Genomic DNA, 23,999 nt, shown 5'->3' with positions numbered 1-23,999 from the left:
AAGTGGTAACGACTACTTCAATATTTTTTCGGTAATCTTCGGTTGGTAATAGAGTAATCAGAAGCAAGTTTCGACTTGAGTTTGTTGTATGCTACTCATTCTAAGTTGGTTTCATCGACAACTTGCTTCTCTAAATTATCCGAAGATGTTTGACTGTCGTTGAAATTTATTCATGCGTTCGGTACTATTGTTGCAAGATTGGGGGCTCCAAGAATTTCTTCCACTGTGATAAAAATGGCAACTCTTGTTTCTCTGTTTATATATATGATCGCCACAATTTCGTATGAACGACCGACATTTTCACGAGATCCTCTCTCTACAATGCAGGATGATGCTTCTCTCTCTCTCTCTCTCTCTCTCTCTCTCTCTCTCTCTCTCTCTCTCTCTCTCTCTCTCTCTCTCTCTCTCTCTCTCTCTCTCTCTCTCTCTCTCTCTCTCTCTCTCTCTCTCTCTCTCTCTCTCTCTCTCTCTCTCTCTCTCTCTCTCTCTCTCTCCATGTGTTAGTTCATCACTTCATCTTGAAGAAGACTGCAGATTGTTAATGGTAATTACCGGTTTGAATTCATTGCAACGATTGTGGAAGCAACTCGGTAGTAAAATACCACAGTCGGCCATAAATGCCCAAATTGCAAGTCTTACGACACACGTCAAACAAGAGGCCCCGACAGATAGACACACACATACGTACATATGACCCTATAATACACTTTAATGCATCGTAGTAGTTATGTGCTCGTTTTTGCCCACTTGTAAATGAAACAACGACCTGCCTTTTATAGACCATGGAATTTCCGATCAACTGCCAATCGTAAGCCCATGAGACCATTAAGGCCTCGTTTGGTCGGAAAGATTAACCATCATTTCCATTTTGTATTAGATTGATCTCTTATGTGAATATTTATTTGTGTAATGAGATAGTATATGAGTTTGGATCCAAACCCGAATTGAAACCGGATCCAACCCAGACCCGGAACATGTCCGCCACGCGCTGCACATTTGGCGCCACGCACTGTACTATTTTGCCCACTGCTGAAAAACATTTTCGGAAAAAAAGAAGGGGCAAAACGGTAAATTATCTGGCCACGGACAAAAGACACTGGTGATTTCTTTTTCCGTCAGACACATTTTCTTCGCTTCAGCTTATATACTCCGTCGCTCAATCCGATTCCTCCGTCTGACGACTGACATATAATCGCACACAGAAACACGCACAACTGTGTGTATATCGTGTTATCGACATAGAGATATATATATTCGCATATACAAATTATATACATATCTAAGCTTTGTTGAAGGTGGAACTGCAGATCTCGGAAATCGCGGTGACGAATCTCGGTAGATGAACGAGCATCTTTAATTTTCGTGTTTCTCTGCTGTGTTTTTTTTTTTTTTTTTTTTTTTTTTTTAAATATGTGCGATTCTGTAAATTTGGTAAATAACTTGTGAAAACGATTTTCGTTGTTCCGATGCAGCTTTTTGTGGCGTCCGGCTCGTCAAAATTCTGTATCGTTTCTTCGAAGAGATTGCCTGCAATTTCTGTTTCGTCAGGTATATATGAACGTATTTAGGGCTGCATGTTTGAATTTGTGCATTTATCGTTGTGATTTTTCGGATTTTTGTTTGCTGGATTGCTGTTGTCGGGGCTATTTGCAATTTGATGTGGCATCTTCACCGTTTTCTTAACTTTACCTTTTCCTTTTGTGCCCTAATTTAAGGTACTCTAATTTTTTTTATTTTTTTTGGCATTTTATGGATGTATGTGTTTTCTTAGATGCTGCTTTTATATATTGATGGATGGGTCTGGTTGAACATGTATTAGTTGTTCAAATGATGAGTTAGAACTTTAGCAAATTAATTTTTACTTTTGTTTTAAGTCTGTTCTGATTTTAGTCTTCTATTTTTTGACAATTACTCTTCATATTTCAGGTTTTAAGTGACAAACGTCGTGGTTAGTGGAGTTCGTTTGAGGGATTTAACATATAATGGTCTCATTTTCAAATGGTAGCTTATCTGGTGTGGTCTCTAACAAGCGGCCTTTGGAGAATGGGTATCTTCCCAAATTTAAGCCGCGGAGAGTATCCGCAGTCCGGGATTTTCCACCTCTGTGTGGCAGCAATGCTGTGCCAACGAATTTGAAACCTGACGAAAATGGTGGTAGCGTAGTGGGGGTTACGGAGACTGTTGGTGTTAAAGATTCTCAAATGAACGATGCTGCAGTGGGTAATGGCGTTGTAATTTCCGAAATAGCTGATCAAACGGAGGCTGAAGCAGTTGGAAATTCTGAGACCGATAAGATAGAGGCTGATGGTTTTACGACTGCCGAAATGCCCCAACCTGTAAAGCTTAATGAGATGGAAAATTCTGATGTACAAAATCTTGCTGATTCTAGTGGTTTCGAGAGCTCTAATATCAAGGTGGATTGTCAATCAAATGAAGAAATAAACTGTACTGTGGATGTAGATATGACTGAATCATTAGATGCATTAGTGGAAAGGGTGACAGCTAGTGCAAATTTCTTTGACGAATTGATGATAGAAATTGGACCGCTCGGTTTTCAGTTGCCGAATGAAGCAGTAAATAATCCTATTGAAGAAGAGAGAACTGAATCATTGAACACATTGGTGGGAAATGTGGAAACAACGGTAATGGATGTTTTCTCCAAGAATTTTGATGAATTGATAACAGAAACTGAATTGATTGGAGTTGATACACCGATAAACATGGAAAGTGATTCGTCCAATGCTGGATGTCAGAAAGATTTGAATGAGGTGGGAGGCTTGGCTTTGGTCCCGAGCTCGGTCGTGGAGGAGGCAAAACCCATATCATATCCTGATACTTCACATGATGAAGATCCTTCAGTTAAGCCGACGGATAAGTATCGCCTGCGGAGAGTATCTGCCATCCGTGACTTCCCTCCACATTGTGGGAGGAATGTTACTTTACCAATTGACGAAGAAAAACAGACGGTTAAAGAATATTTGGATACTGTTCAGGAAATTCATGTTAAAGAAGATACAACTGAGACATTGAACGGTGGGGCTGTAAGAGGGCCTCTGGAACTTATAGCAGAGGCCACTGTGGAATGTGTGATCGTGGATTCTGAAGAGCTTATTGAGAAAAAGGAAGCCAGGCAATCTGTGCCTAGACCAGGGGACACGTCCAAGGCGGGAGAAGATACCACCATCAGCAATGCTGGAGGACCAGTGGGGAGAGAGATTGCCGCCAAGTCACCTGACACATATGGCGAAGAAAGTGGTTTCAGCATGGAAAATGAAGTTCATAGGGAGGTTGTGTATGGCCTGATGGCTGCACCATATTGTCCATGGAGGAATCCTAAAGTTTCTACAAATAATTCTGATGGTAAAACAAGGAGACTAAAAGTGAGACATTCGAAAAAATCTCGGATACACAAGTCTAAAGGTGTTGCTGTAGATAGTAATCTTAAGGCAGATGGTTCAGGTGGACCATCTCCAAAGAAGACTGCATCTCCTGATTCCCATGATGTAGATGGAAGTGCTGGTTCATCAACCTTCATGAACGAGAAAGACCGTAGTGTGAAACGTCCTCTCCAAATTACTCCTATTGCAATGTTCAATCCATGGCCTGACAACAGTGACAATAATTCTGCTGGACCTGTCAAAAACGAAACTGTTGTCTATTCACCTGGAGGAAGTGACGATATGATGCCTCCACATAATGTCGCCAGCGCAGCAGATGAAGTGGATGGAGAGGTTGTTGGTGGTGTTGTGAAAGAGAATGCGGGATCAAGTCATGGAAAAAAGAAGCAGATTTTGCCTTGGCGGCAGAAGGGCAAGGCTGTTGCGAGGAAAAGCACTCCGAAAGTAAAATTCTCAGGATCGCCATTCAGAAAAAAGCAGCACAAAGTTCGTACTTCCGATGATGTGGATGAGGGTCCCGGCTCTTCAAAGTCTAGCACGAGTCGCAAATCACGAGATTTCGAAATTGACTTGCCTCCCATTGCTCCTCCCTCTGGTCGGAAAAGTTCCGGCCAAGGCGATGCGCGCAACAGAGTGAGAGAAACTCTCAGGCTGTTTCATGCTATTTGTAGAAAGTGCCTACAGCATGAAGAAGCAAACACAGTGCCTGGACAGGAAGGGAAAAAATCGAAGCAGTCCGAGAAAAAACTTATCAGAATCGATCTGCACGCTGCGAAGATTGTTATAGCCGAAGGAAGAGATGTCAACACCGGACGGCAAATTCTCGGACAAGTTCCTGGAGTTGAAGTGGGGGACGAGTTTCAGTACAGAGTGGAGCTCGCACTTGTCGGCATCCACCGCCTCTACCAGGCTGGCATAGATTCTATAAAACTCGACAACGGAGTGCCTGTGGCCGTAAGTATTGTCTCCTCCGGTTCTTATGCTGATGACGTGGAAAATGCCGATACGTTGATATACTCTGGGCAAGGAGGAAATGTCGTTGTGCAGGCTAAACAAAAGTCTAAAGAACCAGAAGATCAAAAACTCGAAAAAGGAAATCTTGCTCTGAAGAACAGCATCACAACACAGACCCCAGTTCGTGTTGTTCGTGGATGGAAGGAGACGAAAGTTGTGGACCTCGCAGATCAAAGAGCCAAGATAGTCACTACCTATGTTTACGATGGGCTTTACACGGTGACGAATTATTGGACAGAAACTGGGCCCCACGGTAAGCAGGTTTTCATGTTCGAGTTAAAGAGAAACCCCGGTCAGCCCGAGCTCGCTTGGAAAGAGCTGAAGAAGTCTAGCAAGTCCAAAATTCGGGCAGGCGTGTGCGTGGCTGATATTTCGGGCAGTAAAGAAGCCTTAGCAATTTCTGCTGTGAATACTTGCAACAGTGACAAACCACCTAATTTCAACTACATTTCGAAGATGATGTATCCCAATTGGCACCGTTCGATTCCGCCAGCTGGCTGTGACTGCATTGGCCGGTGCTCCGACTCGAGGAAATGCCGGTGTGCGGTGAAAAACGGAGGCGAAATCCCCTACAATCGTAATGGCGCTTTAGTAGAAACCAAACCCCTCGTTTACGAGTGTGGGCCCCACTGCAAATGCCCACCTTCTTGCTATAATAGGGTCGGTCAACGTGGAATCAAATTCCGGCTCGAGATATTCAAGACTGAATCTAGAGGGTGGGGGGTTAGGCCCCTAACGTCCATACCTTCCGGAAGCTTCATATGCGAGTACGTGGGGGAGCTTCTAGAAGACAAGGAAGCCGAACGGAGAGTCGGGAGCGACGAGTATTTATTCGACATTGGGCAAAACTACAGCGACTGCCCCTCTCTCAAACCCGAAGAACAACACAGTGAAGAAAGCGGATATACGATTGATGCTGCACATTACGGAAACGTGGGGAGGTTTATCAACCACAGCTGTTCGCCTAACCTTTACGCGCAGAATGTGATACACGACCACGATGACAGAAAGATGCCGCATGTGATGCTTTTCGCAATGGAGAATATTCCTCCGTTGCAGGAGCTGACCTATCACTACAACTACTCCGTTGGTCAGATTAGCGACCCTAATGGGAATATTAAGGTTAAAAAGTGTTATTGTGGTACTGCAGCATGTACTGGCAGGATGTACTGAAATTTTATATTTATATACATCTGCATGTAGATATATATAATGTTGGAAATGTTGTGACAAGGGTTTTAACCTTTTTTCATGAAATTTGAATCTTTAGGTATGGATGGATAATTTTAGCAGATGAATATTTTATTCGGTATTGTTGTACTTGTTTCAACTTTGGAATACTCTAGAAGCTTCTGGAAGTTGTACAACTTTGAAATACTTCTAGAACTAGAAGCTTCTGTTGAGCTATTTTTGGATTTAAATTTTGTTGGTAATTTCATATAAAAATTCAATCACACTCTGAGCATGGAAATATTCACCTAAATTAACAGCAGAAATTGCATTTCTAACAATGAAGTGGTAATTAACCACAGAACATAGGCAAGGCAAGAAAATACGCGCACACACGCGCGCGCGAAAACACACGAAAACAGTCGAATCCACAACTAACCAGAAGAATATATAAGATTCAACTCAAAGTTAACATACTATTCAAATACAAGTCATGAGATATGCATGTATATTTATAAAAATAAATAGTAATAAAAAAAAAAGTCATTTTATATTGATTAAAAAATATAGTTTGAGGGGTGAAGAATGAAATATAGGTGATAAAATTTTGGGGAGCCACTAAAAGGGCTACTACCCTTTATCAACATCACCACAATAAAACCTCTCTCTATCCTATATATAAAGTTCAGAGTATATTTAAATTAAAAAAAAAAAAAAAAAAAAAAAACTTTTATTCCATAAAACTACTCCCCACTATAACCATGAGAGATGAAACAGCACCAAATCAGCACAAAATCGCACGTCCGTTCGATGATCCGTCCAAGGCCGCAAAACAGATACATAACCAGCTCTTAGTAGAAATCGGAGACGGATAATCATGGTGTGTGGGGTCCACTAGTTTCATCAATCATGGCCACAGTGCGGTAGACTGTTCTGCCTAAGCAGCGGTAATGAATAAGCTGCTGCTTCCGGAAAATTCTTCGCAGCTGTCGGAAATTTCCGAAGAATCGGTGTTGGCTTTCTCTGTCTTTTCGTCATTCTCAATCTCCAACGAGCGGCAATTGCTACTGCAAAATGCTTTCTCACCCCTGCACGGACATCAAACAACCAATAGCGATCCACGCATTAGAATCCAACGTAAAAGCAGTGCATATATATATAAATTGAGGAAGGAATTATAAATTTATTGAGGCTAACCTATACATGTAGATATCTTCACCATCCAAATTCTTGTGGCAAGAATAACAGAATTTCAAGAAATCATCATCGAGCGGATTAGAAGCACCACCATCCTCAATTTTCTTGAAAAACTCGATCTTTTCTTCCTTCTGGCGTTCCAAAATGCAGCCACGACCATCGTCAATTTTCTTGAAAAACTCAAAATTTTCGTCCTTGTGGCGTTCCAAAATGCAGTCACCGTAAATATGGGTAACTTTCGGATTGGGGCCGTGAGTTATAACGCAAGTATAATCCTCAGAGAGCTCGATTTCGCTCGCCGGAATAATAAATCCAGACTCTAAAGGCGTCGGATTCATCACATTCACATTCACATTCACATTCTCACGAACCAAATTACCCGACCCGAACCTTGATTTGCGATTTCCGAAATTCTTCAAGTACCTTCCGGAAGAATCCATCGAGCAAGCACGGGTAGCTCCATTTGACTCGGGCTCAAACGAGGCTTCTCCGATTTCAAACACAACATTAGAATCGCCCTTTCGAACATTGGCTCGTTTCGAAAATGCAGCAACGTCTTTAGGCAGTGAGTTGGTTTTCTCATGGCTACAAAAAATCGGACAAGGAATATTCACTTGTCGCCCGAAAAGAATGTTTTTATTTTCAGAGGGTCGATTGAATTCCCCAGCTTGCTTAGTTTCGGTATCGAGAGAATCTATAATGCTTAGGCCTACTTTGCTACAACCCCAGCTCTTAACGCACCCTTCGTTTTGTGTTTTAGGACACCTAAATGGATTGCCCAAACCCGAAAAAATCCTAAAATCCAATGGAGAGGTTGGACTTCTAACAGAATCGGATTCGGAACTTTTGGGATTGAATCCGACGAATAGGCCAGGTGCCTTCGTAAAGGTATCATTTTTATGCTTTTGAGTCGAAGTATCGGAGTGAAAATAAGACTCCGATACAGAATCAGGCATCGAATTGTTCATGTGTTGATCTCTCTGGTGTGATCTTGTTCTCTTCCTCAGCATTGTTCCAAAAGCTCCGACCTTTAAATAATCGCGAAAATACCCCAACACCCTGTAATCGAAATTAAGAGAATTCCTTTAGAAATTAGTGCATTTTACCAATTAATTGAATGCAGAATCAGATGAGGGGAAAAGTACAGCAAGAAAATTTAAAACCATGAGCTGCATTGCACAGTAGTAAACATTATCCAACAGGTATACAAAAGGCAAAAACAAAATGCAATTAATTACAGTGGGCAATTAATAAAAACAATTTTTTCAACAATCTCCCTTCAGATTAGAAATTAATTATGGGCAAAGATTCAAGATTTGAAAATAAAATAGAATATAAAAACAACAAGGGTTTTAAAAAAAAAAAAAAAAAAAAACCCAGATAACAGATCTTTTCAAGAATCAAACAAGAACAATGCCGTGGATTAAAACAAAATAAATTAATTGATCCAGTAAAGGTGAAAGGGGTCAACTTTTGCACTCAAGAACAGTAATAATTAGTCAAATAAGGAAAGAAACACAAATGCTTGTGACAAAAAATTAATGGAGTTGATACATTTGAAACATTTGCAAATAAGGACCTCCTGATCAAGATCCTCTACCCTAAAAAAAATTAAAAATTAATTTTTTTAAATAAAGATAAACCCCTCATGAATAAAAAAATTGCTAATTTTATTCATAATCGCACTCAGAGATGCAGCATTCAGTCCAAGAATTAAGAAAATCAACCAAACCCAGATGATGAATTAACAAATTATTAAATAAAGATTCGAACTTTGTCCCAAAAAAAAAAAAGATTTGATTTTTTTTTTCTTATGCAGAAATAAATAAATAAATGAAGGGGGGGATAAAGAATCCCACCTTGTTCTTCACTCCAGAAAAACAAATGTGGGTTTGAGTGAGATGAAGAAATTAACCAAAATGCAATGATAAAGAAATGGAGACCCCTCTCCTGTCTTTATCTCTGTATGTGTGTGTGTGTGTGTGTGTGTGTGTGTTTTTGTGTGTGTGTGAACCTTGCACAGTACACCTCTCTCTCTCTCTCTCTCTCACTAGCATAAAAATCAGAGCAGCATTGAGCTTCTCATATACTCTTTCTCTCTTCTCTCTTTCTCTCTCCCTCTGTGAAATTTACACATGGCATTGTGTTTTTATTTGCTATGTATTTGTTTCATATATATACACACATTGACATACCTTTTACTGTGTGTATTCAGAGCTGGAAATACATGCCCACATTTAAAAACAATGTACCCAACTGTATTTCTTCACCATATTCAATTTCAAGAAAATACTCTTCTCCTTTTCTTTTACTTCCACTCTAAGGAAAATTTTAGAGATAAAATCTTGATAATAAATTTTTTTTTTACAACTTTTGTTAATAGGGATTAAGGATTAATTAAGCTATTGTTAATGGTTATATATTGGAGAGATATATATATATATATATGAAATGACACGATTTATCTCACTAACGGCTTATTTTTTTTCTCGATAAAATGGTCATTTTCATCATTACATGTGAATCGAATTCGAAATTTATCATGGTTAATTTTGCAACTGAATTATTTCTGCACGATCTCTTTCATACTCGTGTAATCACATACTAGTAAAAAGCAATTATTTCGATAACATATATTTATCATCGGATTCGGCTTTGAGAAAATCTATGTTGGGATTGTGTCGCTTTAATTGTAATACAATGCGTTACACGTTTGCGATTAATTAAAAGCGCTATACGACAACTTTCTCAAAACTCGGAGTCAAACTATATTAATGTGGTGTCATAAATCGTATTCGAAATTTTATTATTTTCGGCAATTAGTGATTACTCGTGCTATACCAAAAAACTTTTGATGGATTGTAAGAATAATAGATACATAGTAAGAAAAATAATTTCGATAACATAAATTAGTCAACGGATTCGACTTTGAAAAATCTATGTTGAGATTGTGTCGCTTTAATTGTAAAATAGTACGTTACACGTTTACAATTAATTAAAAACACTATATGACAACTTTCTTGAAAATCGGGATCAATCTATCAATGTGATATTAGAAATGGTAATCGAAAGTTATTATTTTCGGCAACTAATAATTACTCGAACTATATTAAAAAAAAAAGTTTTCGAAAGATTGTAACAATGATATATATGTAATTTTGAATTACAATTATACGAAATTGAACTTGCACTAAAACTTATCTATGTCGATATCAATTATTCGTAATATAACACCCCCTTTTCACATTTACAATTAGGATTAGAAATTTAGTCGCGCCTACCCGAAATTCGATGACTACACCAATTTTATTTGAATTATTGTGAGCAGGGTCAAGTTTGAACCAAATGACTGTTTTTAATATTCCGAAGGTTGATGGCTCGGCTCGACTTTACTGGAATAAAGTCTAGTTATCTATAATATTGTAATTTAGAATGAAAAGAATTAGAAATTTCAATTCAAAATTGGACTCAATATATTTTTATAATTTCGATTTTGATCCGATTTTAATTTTTAATTTTTATTCTAATTAGTAGAATTTAATCTTATCTTATCTGATCCAATTTAATCTAATATATGTAACCGATCGAGCTCCTCCATCATGGACTAATGTTCCTAATGGGCCTTAAGTAATTAAATTAATGGTTAAAGTTTCCTTGTAAATGGGCTGCGATATTGGGCTTTTATGAGACTATCCAATTCGATCGAACCGTAACGGGTCGACCCATTGGGTCGATCCAATGAAATATATCATAAACAAATAAAATAAAATAAAATCTAATTATCTAATTCATTTACTATAAATTCAATTTTGGACACGTACATACACATATCTATACATATTCTTTGTTTGTTTAATTAAATAATAAACATTCTCTCATTTAAAGTGTAATTTTGTTGTATTCACGTGCAATTGTAGGGCATGAAGATGTATACCAAATCCTCGTATGTCATGATAATAATTATTATAAAAATAATTGAAGTGAAATAAATAAATAAATAAATAATACTCCAAAACAAAGTACTTTAATGTATTTTAATTATTTAATAAAATATTTAAGAAAAAAAGGAAATCGTGTTTCACTTTAGGGGATGACGATTCATTACAAAACGACAAATTCAAAGGGAGTGTGAGTGCGGGTCCCACTCTGTGTACTTTGCTGTTATTTTTAATTAATTTGCAATTAAAACTGTCTGACCACTTTATTTTTATTTTTTACCTTTTTCTTTTCTTTTTCTCCTTTATAAATTAAAGTCCAACTCAACCTTTGAGACACCCTCAACAATTCAAATAATAATAATAATAATAATAATAATAATAATAATAATAATAATTTTAATAATAATAATAATAATAATAATAATAATAATAATAGTATTATTATTATTATTATTATTACATCTTAAATAATGATTTTTTTAGAGAATAATTTGCTAGGAAATTGAACCATAAAAAAATACTAATAAAAATAAATACACATTTCTTTTTTCTAACAATCACCAGTATAACAAACTATGTAATGCAAATAAAATAAAGGGTAAATTACAAATACCCCCCTGAGGTATGGTCAAATTACAAAAAACTCCCTCTTGTTTGGATAATTACAACCACCCCTCAACTCCTCAAATTTAGTGGAATCTTCGAGATTATAAGGAATATTATCACTTTTGTTTCTTCTTTTTTGTACCCGTTTTATCCCATTAGAACTGTACATTATGAAGCAAGATGATCATAATATGTATTTTTTAGCTTGTATATATCAGATTTTGGTGCATCGGAAACTGTATTTTTACACAAAACGAGTACAAACTATAGCACATTCCATGGAATCTAGATGATTATGTTGAATTTGGCACCACAAGGGTGGAGGTGTAAGAAAAAATCATAGTTGAAGGGGGTAAATGTAATTATCCAAACAAGGGGGGTTTTTTCGTAAATTGACCATACCTCAGGGGGGTGTTTGTAATTTACCCTAAAATAAATAAACCCAAATAAAATGGTGAAAATTGCAATTGGTGGTTAATTTTGTGAGGGGCAATTAAGACATTTCGCCTCGGCGTCAGTGGTTCAGCAATAACTCGCCTCATTTACACATTTTGACCCGGGTCAATCAAAAGGTTCCCTCACGCGCCGGTTAGCCACCAGAATATAATCGACCGTCATTTTTCTGGTTTTCAGATGTCACGTCAGCTTGGGTTAAGCTTAAACTAACCATGGTTAGAAAACCGTGTAAAAGTAACCCAACCACAGTTGTAGGCTAACATCATTCATGTTGTACACTTGTACTACTCCACTTTAGCCTACTGCTCTCCATTTTGTCGTTTTCTCACTTTTAATTTATCAAAAAATAAAAATAAAAAAATTAATTGTTTGCAGATTTTTAATAATATTTAATTATAGAATATATATACTTGTCTTCATTTCAGCTTTTATTACTACAAAAGTTTATATGGGTTATTGGGCTTATATTTGTAGCCCACACCGTAGGTCCAATCCCTATTTTAACGTTTGTAAATTATTAAAAAATGGCCTTAGGATATAGGTCTCTGGTGACAAAACTAATTAGAACTAAATGACAAGTCAGACTAAACTTTTGCTTCACATCCTTTATTAAATTCATTCCAAAAATGCCTTTCACTCACAAATTTGAAATTTGCATTTAGTAAAATTCAAAGTGCATTTATCATTTTTTATTATGCATTTAATATCTTATTTTTTCATCTAACATACTTTATTTTATTTTTATAGACTTTGTCGTCTTTATTTTTTCGTTTTTCACACTAGCATTTTTTTACATTATTATAAACAACTTCATTTTTTTATTTATTTTTTACATTTTACTGAAAATTACGATTTTTTCTTCGTTTTTGTTAAATAAAACAACAGATTTTAAAATACTATGGTGTACTATGGTATACTATAGTGTACTATGATATACTATAATTTACTAATATTGAAAATTATGAATGTTTTTTTTAAAAAATCGATCGTATTTGACTATAGACACCTATAGCAACCATAGTAATCCGTAGTCACATACTCTTAAAAGTCTAGCTCACATTTTGAACCCTAGTCGCTACCCATTCGTAGACACTCATAGTAATTCAGAGACACTCGTAGTCATTCGCACTCATCCTATATGAAATCCTAGATCCGCCACCGCCACCACCACCACCACCTCCATTCTCTTCATCTATGTCCCACTTTCCATCTTAATTAGCCTTCCCCTTCTCCAAACCCAACATCAAATTCTAACAAAAAATTACCGTCGTCATCGAAGAAATCCACCACTAACGCCAGCGACCAAAACCGTCTCCGCTCCCAGCGACCAAAACCACCATCGCTCGCCGCCCACGCGGCCCCCAGCGACCAAAACCACCGCCGCCCGCCGCCCACAGCCACTTTTCCAATCAAACTGAAAAATCAATTAAATTAAATAAGATAAACAAAAATGATTTATTGATTATTTTTTTCTGTAAATAGATAATATAATATAATATTCCTCTCATACCCTATTGGGATATATTATTTAATTTATTATTTAATTATTGGTTTAGTTAATATTTAATTATTAATTAATTAGAATAGTATATTTAGATATAAATATTGTCGTGAGTTAGTAGTGGTTAGGAGATTTTTAAGTATTTTATTAGTATAGGTAAATATCTTTTCTAGTTAGGTTAGGATTCTAGGATTTTATTATCTTTAAATAGTCGTATTGTGCTAGGGTTTTGATTATGAAGAGAAATAATAAAGAAGAGTTTTCTTACGTTTAGTAAAGAATTCTTATGATACTCAAGAGATCGCATCAATTGGTATCAGAGCGAAGTTGCGATTAACACCAACGCTTCGTTAGCAATGCAGCGATTACATCAAAGCTACGCTGGAGCAAAGTTGAGATCACATCAAAACTTTGTGAAAATCATGATGTCAGAAACAAGACGGTTAGAGCGATTGGAAAAATCCGTAGAGCAATTACGGATTAATTTTCAGAAATTGCTCGAACAAACTCAAGGACGACGTCAACGCCATCATCAAAGCCGAAGGGACCGCCGCCCATCACCGCCAACGCCACCGCCACCGCCGCCACTGCCGATGCCGCTGCCGAGCCTATTCCCGGAGGAAGAGGAAGAGGACGACGATGACTTTTTCGAAGAACCCCAGATTTTTGTGAGTTCGCCGGAAGAAGAAGAATCGAATTCCACTGAGACAAAGTGGGACGAAGAGCCGAAAGAAGAAGAATCGGAGTCAACTGAGATAAAGTGGGACGAAGACGAGAAATTAACCAGGGAGGAGAACTTAGAGACACAATGGATATTAGGAGATTTCCATGGTGTTCAAAAGAAAGGAGACGAAGAATTAAAAAATATATTGGAAGGATGCCACGACTTCCAAAATAAAGAAGACGAACGAGAGTTGGTGATTGTGAATGAGCCGGAACGTGAAGAGGCTTATTTTTCGGGAAAAATATTGAATACTTTCGCTAAAGTAGCCTTTGGAATTTCGTTGGATCAACATGAACAATGTGTTAAAAAGCTCGATCGTTCATCGTGTTTTTCGGAGTCAATCGGGAAGCAAGTCGATGAAGTCAAACATAGGTGGAAACACAAAGGAGAGGGACCAAATTGATTCGAACCTTGAGTACAAGGTTCATTTCAAAAGGGGTGGTTTGATAGGATATATTATTTAGTTTATTATTTAATTATTTGTTTAGTTAATATTTAATTATTAATTAATTAGAATAGTATATTTAGATATAAATATTGCCGTGAGTTAGTAGTGGTTAGGAGATTTTTAAGTATTTTATTAGTATAGGTAAATATCTTTTCTAGTTAGGTTAGGATTTTAGGATTTTATTATCTTTAAATAGTCGTATTGTGCTAGGGTTTTGATTATGAAGAGAAATAATAAAGAAGAGTTTTCTTACGTTTAGTAAATAATTCTTATGATACTCAAGAGATCGCATCACAAAACCGCCGCCGCCCCCAGCGACCAAACCGCCGCCGCCCCTAGCGACTAAAACCACCGCCGCCCCGAGTGACCAAAACCACCGCCGCCCGCCGCCTGCCGCTCCCACACCAAGATCCGATCTAAAAAAACTCCTACAACTAATACCTCCAAGTCGGCACCACTATCGAAAATAGAGAAAAAGAGAGATAGAGAGTAGAAGAGAGGAAGGGTTGGGGCCAATGAAGAAAGAGAGAAAGAAGGCCATGGTGGAGTGATGGGAAATTGAAAAAAAAAAGAGAAAAAGCAGAGAAAAAGCCAGTGGGCGGCGGATGAGAGATGAAGAGAGAGAGAGAGAGAGAGAGAGAGAGAGAGAGAGAGAGAGAGAGAGAGAGAGAAGAGAGAGAGAGAAATAAAGAAATAACAAGAGAGAAAATAAACGTTGATTTTTATTAGGTATAATAAGGATATTTTTGGATTAAATAAAAATAAAAGGATGTTGGTCAAATTTTATTTTCAACTAAGGATTTAATTAAAATGTTCTATTTTATGTTGTCCCTCACATCTAATTAGGTTTGGTTTGAGGGGTGTCTCCAATATTAACCCTATTAAAAATTATAAATAAGAAATTATTTAGATTTAAGATTTTGTATAAATTTGAATACATTGAGATTCTATACCCGGTGAAACACACCGGGTGATTTTTAACAGTTGATTTAGTGAAATAACTTCCCATTTATCGTACATACACGTGGTTGTGTGTAATTATGTGCAGCTTCGCAGTAAAAAATCACCCGATGTATTTGACGGTTTCACCAGATGTAGCATCAAATAATATAACAAATGTGATGATGCTAAGGATAAATCATCTGATGTAGGATGAACTGAAAGAGTAAAGTGGATCACTGTCTAACGAGCTTGATGATCATGAGAGACCTGTTGATCAGAGAACACGTAAACGAAGCGGTGTTGATCCGACGGAAACTCCTACGACGCTCAAGCAAGACGTGTGGATAGCAAAAGTCGTAGAGAGAATGCTAGAAGCCGTCTCAATAGAATAATAGAACGTTTGAGTGAAAATCTTTATTTATACCTCGTTTATTGGGCTGAAGTTAATTAATTGAGATTGTCGGGCCCAAACATTATCTGAATATAATTGGGTCTTCGTTGTAATGATCTTCAAAGTTGGACTTGTGATCCAGTAAATTAAGAAATTATATGCAAATTGAACAAACTCATATCAAAATGGATCCTAAATGGTTAAAAAAAACAGTAATTTGAAATAAAATAATGAATAAAATCCAAAATCTTGTGAAGGTATTGGATTTTAGCATATAGAAATATTCAAACATCTGAATTGTTCTCCATGTGACAGACAACTAGTACACTGACATATTTACTAATTTACTAAGGCCGTGTTTGCTTCACAAATAATTAAATAATTTTGATTTCCCATTTCTTTAGTACAATATTGAATATCTCATCACAAGTAACGAAAAATTCTACCATCATTTTAATATATAGTACGGTCAGATTAATTATGCTAGCCATTATGCATAAAGTAGCGTTACTCCTAATATTAATATTTAATTAAGGTATTAGCTTTTGGGAAACATCATTTTAGATAAAATAATTAATTATTTTACTTATTTTATTACTATGTTTGCGGTTTTTGAGTCAATTGTGTTTTTATTAGTTTTTGGGCACACGTGAACTTGTGTGCAGAACGGTCATTACTAATTTATTTTACCATTTTTATTATATTAGGTACACAATTTTTATAAATTTTAAATTCACTGTCGCTTTAAAGTTTTTTTATTTCTTTCTTTTATTCATATCATCTGTTACTTTGGATTTTCAATAAAGTATTTATTATTTATTTTTTCTCAATTTTATCATCTTACTCCTAATTAAATGATAAAAAAATATTAAGGAGAGGAATAATAAAAAGGTTAATATGCTATGAGTCCCTCAAATCAAACCTAATTTGAACTAAATGACAAGTCAAAATCCAATCTTTTAATTAAATCCCTAGTTTGAAATAATATATTACTCATATCCCTAATTTTTTTTAATCCCTATCTTGCCCTTATACCTTAAATCTTATAACTTACATATATCACGTTTCTCATCTCAGATTTATTTATCTTCTTTCGCCTTCTCTCTCGTTTTCTCTCTTTCCCCCTATCTCTCGTCTTATGTATGTCAATCTCTCTCTCTATCTCTTTTTCTCTTACATCTCTATCTTGCTTCTCCATCAAGCACAAAGGCCGGCGACCGAAAGAGCAGGAGGGGAGCGACGGAGGAAGTGGTGGTGGAGGCGGCAACGGTGGGGTGTTGTATGGCCGAGGGAGCAGGTTTTTCTTATTTCTTTTTTATAAAGATTTGCTAATTTTCTTCAATTTTTGTATAGATCTGTGATTAAAAGTATATTTTGACTAATTGCATATGTTTTTATTGATTTTTTAAAGAGTTTTGGCTTGGTTTGGATCTGATTTGTTATTTTTATTCGATTAGTTACAGGTTATTGAAAACGTTCTTAGGGCAACGATTGCGTGGCAGCACACGTTAGGGTTCAAAATTCCAGATCTAGGGTTTTCAAAAGAAGGTAGGTGACTACGGGTGCGGCGGCTGTGTCGACTGCTAGGGTTTTGGCGGCTAGGGTTTGGAATAGTACACCGTAGTATACCATAGTACCGCGCAGTATACCATAGTACACCGTAGTATACTACAAGTTGATGTACTGTATATGAACATCCATATATGAATAGCCAGACAATGTCCGATAAAGTAAAACTCAAGTTTAGATGGCTACAAGCATGATAATGACTACATTGACTGTAGATAACTATAGGTATTGATAGAAGATAAAAAAAAATTGAAAAATAATTAAATTGAATAAAAAGATGAAAAAATAACATATATATATATATATATATATATATATATATATATATATATATATATATATATATATATATATATATATATATATTGAATAAAAAAAAGTTTTTTTTTTATAATAGTGTATAAAATGCTAAAATGACGAAAGAAAAAAAAATGGAACAACCGGTATACTGTAAAAATAAAATTTAAAAACGTTAGATGGAAAAATGAAAAAATATTAAATGCAGAGTAAAAAAATGATAAATGCAGTTTGAATTTACCTAAGGTAAAATTCGAATTTTGTAAAGGAAGGGCATTTTTGGAATGAATTTAATGAAGGATGTGAAGCAAATGTTTAGTTAGACTTGTCATTTAGTTCTAATAAGTTTTGTCACTAGAGACCTATATCTTAAAGCCCCTAATAATAAAGGGTTAATTAGTTATATGTATTTTTGTATTCGTTAAAATTCATGTCTATTTATTATTACTTTTAATATTTATGTCGTAAGACATGTAATTTAAAATTGATGTATTGGGCCGTAATTTGTATTGAGTTGCTAGAAATGAGTCCGATCCATAGAGATTAAAGGCCCGACCCATTTAGCCTTTCACGATCCGATCCGGATTAGGTCCAGGCCCAACATCTAAAATTAATTTATCGTTTTATATTAAATAAATATAAAACGATAAATTAAACGATTTTAGATATTTAGGTGCCGAAAAGTGAAAACCCCACTCGAAATTAGCGCTTATCCATCTTCTCTCTAAAGCATCAAAGAATGACGTCATCGCCACCTCCCACCGGAGCAGATCCCGCTCCGCCGTCCGCCGTCGAGTCTCAGCTATCTTCTCTCATTTACGGTAATTCTTCTGCGCACGCACGCACACACACACGCACAATTATGGTGTGTTATATGCAGTTCAGAATGCATTTCGGATTTGCACGTGTCTGGTATCGAATTATTGTTTTGCCTGAGTTCCTCTGTTCAGTGAATTTAGTTTCTTCTACGCTCGGAAAATTGATTTCGTTCCTTTCTTTAAAAAAATTTTTGCAATATCGCAATATTTTGTCTGTGTTAACTCGTCATAGTCTTTGATGATCAAATAGCTTCCGAAAAGCTGTGAAATTAGGTTGTTCATTTTGTTCAGTAATTTTCATATTACAAATAATGTACAAATGCCGGTATTACGTTGATTACGGCTAATATCTCTCTCGATTTATACTTTTCGGAATAAAATATATTTCGCTACTTGATACATTTAGCAAATTACCAGACTAAATTTTGTACTACGCCTTGAACGTGTTTTTGAGATAGTTCTTTCTATTGAGCAACGGAAATGTATTAGGATGTGAAAACAACAAAGAATATAAAATATTTGTAGCATGACTTATTTGTTCCACTGATTGTTAAAACGATAAAACAATTTGAGATTTTCTACTGAACATTACTTTATAGAGGAGTATTTCTCTGTGCACTGGACGATTCTAATTTCTGTTGAATAAGAGAACCATTCTTTGGGCGTTTGACGTAAAATTTAGGATGTGCATCAAGTTACAGGAGTTAAATATGCCACAATTTGGCTTCTTAATAGCTCTGGTTCATCCTTTAATGTAGTGAAAAGTTGAAATTCAGGTCAAATGTTCTCTTCGAATATCAACATATGTCCAGATTTGGCAAGTATTAACGTAAGATGAAGTGGTGGATTCACTGACAGTTACTATATGTCCTATCTGTGAGTTTCATTTTAGTTGTTGATGTGTAATATTTAAAAATATTAGATCAGTTTCATAAATTGATCATTTATGATGTCTGCTTAATTATATGATTTACGATTTTTCTTTTTAAATTATAACAAAATAAATATTTCTGTGAGATAACAGATCTCACTCAGAACGTGCAAGTAGCGATGGACAACATGCTCAAGATGATAAAGTGAGCTATGAGCTGACAAAGCATGTTTACATTCTCATTATTGTTGGTCTAAAGTTGATTTTGCTGTCAAGTTCATTTTGTGAGTCTATTCTGGGAATATTTGTTACTTAGATTTGTGTACTGTTGTAAAGTAGTTATTACTTTTTGTTATTTATCGTACTTCAAATTAACCTTTGTCAACCTGAATTTCACAGTGAAATTGATCAGAACTCTACTGGCATAACGGATGAGATAGAGAAGTCCAAAGACTCTGTGCTTGAGAGGAAAATTCACTTAGAAGAAGAGAAAGATCATTTTCAGAAAGCTGCTTTTACAGTTCTTGACATGTTTAACAGTCGTAATGTCAGCTGAATCTCTTAAGGTTTGTGTGTTTTATTCCTCACGAAATTTTGAAAGCATCATAATCACGTACTTCTAGTTCTATATACGTATACAATTCAAGAAGTAGAACATGTCATTGACAAATATAATACGGTACATTGCTTTTATACCTTTTAGTCATCAAACTGTTTGGGCGATTGTAACTTTCTGAAGTTTGTTGTCCTCAAAAGATGTATAAGTGATCATTGTCTCTTAAAGCGTTTAGGTCTTCCACTTGTGATCCATCAGCCATGAGAATCGTGGTTCCTCTTTTCCCAAGCTTCTTTTCTGTTTTCACCAAAAATATAAGCTGTACACTTTAAAATCTCACAATATATCTTTTCTTCCACTTGTAAGTACGTTTAATGAATGAAAATGCGATTTCTTCCAACGGACCAATAGGGAATTTTCAAGGTTAGGGTATATATATTGAGTTCAAGTTCTGGTGCACACTATTACTCTGATTTATTGAGATGTTCCACACTAACAAATAAATAGCTCTCACCTGCTAAAGCCAGGAGGTCTTTAATTGAATCAGGAACATGGGCAAGCTTTCCCCCATTTTCTTCTTTTTGTTCGATATCTGGATGATGCCCATGTAGCACTACCCGTACTGGAAGTATGTCTGGCGTGTAAACCATAGAGTTTCCTGAATAAATACACTATTTTAGGTTGCGAATAAAGGGAATATACAAATGATGAAAGATATTCTCCAATTTCCGAGTGGCAGAAGACATTTTTTTTTTTTTTTTTTTGTGTGTATTGACTGCAGCCGATTTAGGAATTTATTTATTTATTTATATATTTAGCTAATGAAATTTCTAAGCTAGTCAGAGGACAATATTAATGTTCTCGTTTCCTAACTTATGTATGACGGGTAATATTTCCAGTGCATTTCGGTAAGCAAATTGCCTGTTGATAATTGCAAAGATAAGAAGTACCTGTAGTTTGTTATAACTATGTTAAGACAAGTTCAAGTGTCATGGTGTCTTACTCTTTGTTTCTTGGCTTGATTCATCACGATTTTGAGGTTCTGCAGTTGGCGCCATAGCCTGAAAAATGATAAAATTAGCCCTCTTCAGTTGTTTTTCGTTTGAAATAACAATTGGCTGCCACACTGAACATGATGATAAAATGTCAAGAATTAATTTTAGGATTCCCTGGCCTCAGCTTTATCTTGATGTTTCGATTTGACTATAATTCATTGTAAGCACTGAGAAATTTCCCGGATTGTTTGTCTAAATATTTACAATTATACATCATCACTTAGCCATGTTTAGGCTTCTGTTAGGAAAAGATTACCTCAACATTAGTTTCACCCAGCAACTCTGTTACAAATGGCATCTCCTTTAGCACCTCCTCCTTCAAGCCCTTCAAGTGCTGAGATTCAAAAGCCTTAGTAATATAATACGTTCATAAATCCGTGAATTGAAATGCAGGTAATTAGATAAAATTAATTGTTTATTAGTATTCTGACCTGAAGAAAATTTGAGAGAATTATCTTTCCATCTTCAGTAAGTGGCTGCACCAATTGCTTGAAATGATTGTGACTAATACGGATGACCTGTGAGAGCCTCTTTGTTCTCACCGTGAAAGGCTGGGGAATATTGAATATCACCCCAATTTCTCCAAACATATCTGGAGACCCTAATTTTGACAGGAACTGAAAATTTTCCGTTCAGCTTTATTTACGCCGTAGAAGTTGGTTAATCGTTAAGCTGTTGGTTAAAATTGACTTTTTGATTTTTTTTTTTGGATCCATTTCAGATCACGTTGCATGAGAAAATCGGTGATCATTTTAGGGCATATAAAAAAGGTAAGTGTACCTGTTCCATTCCATTTTTTTGTGTCACCAGGTCCTGCGGTTAAAAAAAAATCATATGATAAAGCTTGTAGAAACATTCGAATAATTATTTAGTTAGGTTATTTTTTGTACCACAGCTCCAGATACTATAATGTAGAGATCTGTTGATATCTCGTTTTGTATGACGATGTCCACTTTGGGTGGATAATATTCTGCTCTCATCTCAGGAACCTGTGAAAGTAAAACACAAAGCCTAATAAGAAAAAAAAAATAACAACTCCAGCTATTCATTATAGTACAATGAGGTAGATCAATTTGATAATCTCTAGATAGACTGATAATTGAGAGAAAAACGAGCTTACCAGCTGGACAATAAAGTCTTCAGAAACTCCTTTGAAAAGATAGCTATTGTCTACAGTTTTACGAAAGAGATGCTGTGCAATGCCGGATCTTATAGCCTTAGGTAGATCTTGTAATACTTCTTCTTGCTGAAGTTCTGCTGTCTTGAATTTGAGCGTGACGTGTGCTAGCATTTGCTCCTTTAATCCTTCTGGAAGTCTGTTCTTGCTCGCATAGCTCAGGATTCGATGGATCCCATCCCTCTTTAAAGTCAAATTAAATCAGTATTATAAAGAAAAATCATTTAAAATGTGCTTCTATGTGTTACTGGAGTAAGATAATTATTACCATGGCAAATGTTCGAACGGAACTATGTACTATAAGATTGGTCATGTTGCCGATTAAGTAGGCGGTGAGGCCGATGTTAAAAAGCATGTAGAAGATGGTAAAAACCTTCTCCCCTGTATTCTGTGCATGCAGGTCACCATAACCAGTCGTTGTGAGTGTTACGAGCGACCAATACATGGAATAGGTATAGCCCAACCAGATACTTCTATCCTCAAAATCGGGAACTTGAGATCCAATCCATGTATCGTCTGATACATGATAATGTATGGCTAGCCAATAGTAGAAGCACCCCGCTATGTGTACTGCAAACAGTGTCACCTGTTATAGATCATACAAAAAACCCTGGATAAATGAATTCTCTTATTCACTGTGTGTGTGTGTGTGAAAATCGACAGGTGGAGGAAGAGATGCATACAGATATCAGTTTACAGTATCTTGTCCAGAAGTAGCTGAAACGAGTGTCCTTCTCTAACCTGATGGCAAACGAGGTAAGAATTCAGCTCTTGATAATAGTAAGAGTATTTATTTACTTTTTTGTATATTCCGACTATTTTATGCACCTTGGATTAAAATGGAACAGAGATGGTATTAATCCTAGGTATATTAGTATAGCTACGTCGAAGGTTAATGAACTACGTATAACATTGAGATTTGAGACCATCTGATAATTCACTTAGGTTGCATTTGAGCTGAAGAATCTGAATTTATGGGATTTTAAATAAAATTGATTTCAAAGTCGAATAAATCGGAGAATAGTCCAAATTTAGAGTTATTGACTTTTTGAAATTTATTTGTCAAGTGAATTCATCCAGACAAGATCAAGACTTCACTGACATGCCCGAGTCTTAATTAAAATCATACCTAGAGAAGAGTTCACTGACACGCCTAAGTCGCCATAGCCTAAGCAAGTTGAGAAAGCCAAACACATCACCGTTATGCATTTTCCCAGTGAAAATCCGATATATAGTTTGAAACGGCAAAGTCGAAGCCACGTCCATTGGAAACCATAGATGTGTAATATACCTGCAAAAAAGCGACTTAACTATCTATCATAGGAGAAAAAAAAACAAGAGTCTCTTTCTATTGTTTGATTCGATAATGTCTCTCTTAAAAATATGTGCATTATTACCTCATGGCTATCTTCTTATGATCATCGATGAGTAAGTAAGTGGACTTGTCCAAATAAGCGACGAAGAAAGTAAGAATAATATCAATAGCGAAGAAGGCATCGACTACCAAGTCAACAGGCAAGAGTGCACCAGTTGACGTCTTTCTGAAAGCTAGCTCGAATGGAGATGACCATGCCGAGTACACCACCAGCACCACTAGAAAGGTTCGCCACCACCTGCATCACATTATTATTATTATTTTAAAATTATTTTTTTGTGTGCTTATTGATGGGATATTATTGTTAAAATTATATTATTACAAAGTTTTCGATGATATTATTATTATGTAAAAATAAATATTATTTGAAAGAATATATGCATGTGACTTGGGGGTGGAAATTGGAACGGAATTGGAATTACGTATAATATTATTGGAAATTCCGATTTCCGATCCGATTTTATTTCCGAAATATGATATATATATATATATATAT

General features: G+C 35.9%; 4 protein-coding genes across 6 annotated transcripts in view; 2 read left to right on the top strand and 2 right to left on the bottom strand.

Annotated features, from left to right (window-relative positions):
• The first annotated feature begins 808 nt into the window (after nucleotides 1-808).
• Nucleotides 809-5,710, top strand: LOC105975288 (uncharacterized). The gene is made up of 3 exons (XM_013000470.2): nucleotides 809-1,335; nucleotides 1,473-1,548; nucleotides 1,927-5,710. The coding sequence occupies exon 3, from the start codon at nucleotides 1,983-1,985 to the stop codon at nucleotides 5,583-5,585; it is 3,603 nt and encodes a 1,200-aa protein (XP_012855924.2). The 5' UTR covers nucleotides 809-1,335; nucleotides 1,473-1,548; nucleotides 1,927-1,982; the 3' UTR covers nucleotides 5,586-5,710.
• A 400-nt stretch (nucleotides 5,711-6,110) lies between these two features.
• Nucleotides 6,111-8,924, bottom strand: LOC105975289 (DUF581 family protein, putative (DUF581)). The gene is made up of 3 exons (XM_013000471.2): nucleotides 8,639-8,924; nucleotides 6,780-7,838; nucleotides 6,111-6,670 (listed from the first exon to the last, which is right to left on the bottom strand). Exons 2-3 carry the CDS (start codon nucleotides 7,787-7,789, stop codon nucleotides 6,520-6,522), a joined length of 1,161 nt encoding a protein of 386 aa, XP_012855925.2. The 5' UTR covers nucleotides 7,790-7,838; nucleotides 8,639-8,924; the 3' UTR covers nucleotides 6,111-6,519.
• Nucleotides 8,925-18,326: 9,402 nt separating this feature from the next.
• On the top strand, nucleotides 18,327-23,943 carry LOC148772532 (uncharacterized). Of its 3 annotated transcripts, XR_016030183.1 has the most exons (5): nucleotides 18,327-18,472; nucleotides 19,494-19,545; nucleotides 19,740-19,906; nucleotides 21,673-21,721; nucleotides 22,792-23,943. XR_016030183.1 is itself a non-coding variant. In XM_088815342.1 (4 exons), exons 1-3 carry the CDS (start codon nucleotides 18,391-18,393, stop codon nucleotides 19,894-19,896), a joined length of 291 nt encoding a protein of 96 aa, XP_088671468.1. In that variant the 5' UTR covers nucleotides 18,327-18,390; the 3' UTR covers nucleotides 19,897-19,906; nucleotides 22,792-22,865. The 3 variants fall into 3 exon arrangements, 2 of the variants coding, with proteins under 2 accessions (XP_088671468.1, XP_088671467.1); XM_088815342.1 differs by lacking the exon at nucleotides 21,673-21,721 and having other exon boundaries at nucleotides 22,792-22,865; XM_088815341.1 differs by having other exon boundaries at nucleotides 19,740-23,943.
• KAT3 (potassium channel protein) overlaps nucleotides 19,802-23,999 on the bottom strand; it is a 5,799-nt gene continuing 1,601 nt past the window's right edge. Inside the window, exons 2-13 of the mRNA XM_088815337.1 lie at nucleotides 23,526-23,741; nucleotides 23,258-23,419; nucleotides 22,812-22,869; nucleotides 22,397-22,714; nucleotides 22,072-22,311; nucleotides 21,842-21,940; nucleotides 21,732-21,764; nucleotides 21,383-21,568; nucleotides 21,208-21,285; nucleotides 20,900-20,957; nucleotides 20,411-20,554; nucleotides 19,802-20,193 (exon numbers count right to left, since the gene is read on the bottom strand). Coding sequence (XP_088671463.1) covers nucleotides 20,090-20,193; nucleotides 20,411-20,554; nucleotides 20,900-20,957; nucleotides 21,208-21,285; nucleotides 21,383-21,568; nucleotides 21,732-21,764; nucleotides 21,842-21,940; nucleotides 22,072-22,311; nucleotides 22,397-22,714; nucleotides 22,812-22,869; nucleotides 23,258-23,419; nucleotides 23,526-23,741 — 1,696 coding nt within the window. The 3' untranslated portion in view covers nucleotides 19,802-20,089. The remainder of the gene's footprint in view (nucleotides 20,194-20,410; nucleotides 20,555-20,899; nucleotides 20,958-21,207; nucleotides 21,286-21,382; nucleotides 21,569-21,731; nucleotides 21,765-21,841; nucleotides 21,941-22,071; nucleotides 22,312-22,396; nucleotides 22,715-22,811; nucleotides 22,870-23,257; nucleotides 23,420-23,525; nucleotides 23,742-23,999) is intronic.

This window comes from Erythranthe guttata, chromosome 1, assembly GCF_056151865.1.
Source record: "Erythranthe guttata isolate IM_541 chromosome 1, IM_541, whole genome shotgun sequence".
Taxonomy (NCBI): domain Eukaryota; kingdom Viridiplantae; phylum Streptophyta; class Magnoliopsida; order Lamiales; family Phrymaceae; genus Erythranthe; species Erythranthe guttata.
This window is presented reverse-complemented; position numbering and strand designations above follow the sequence as displayed.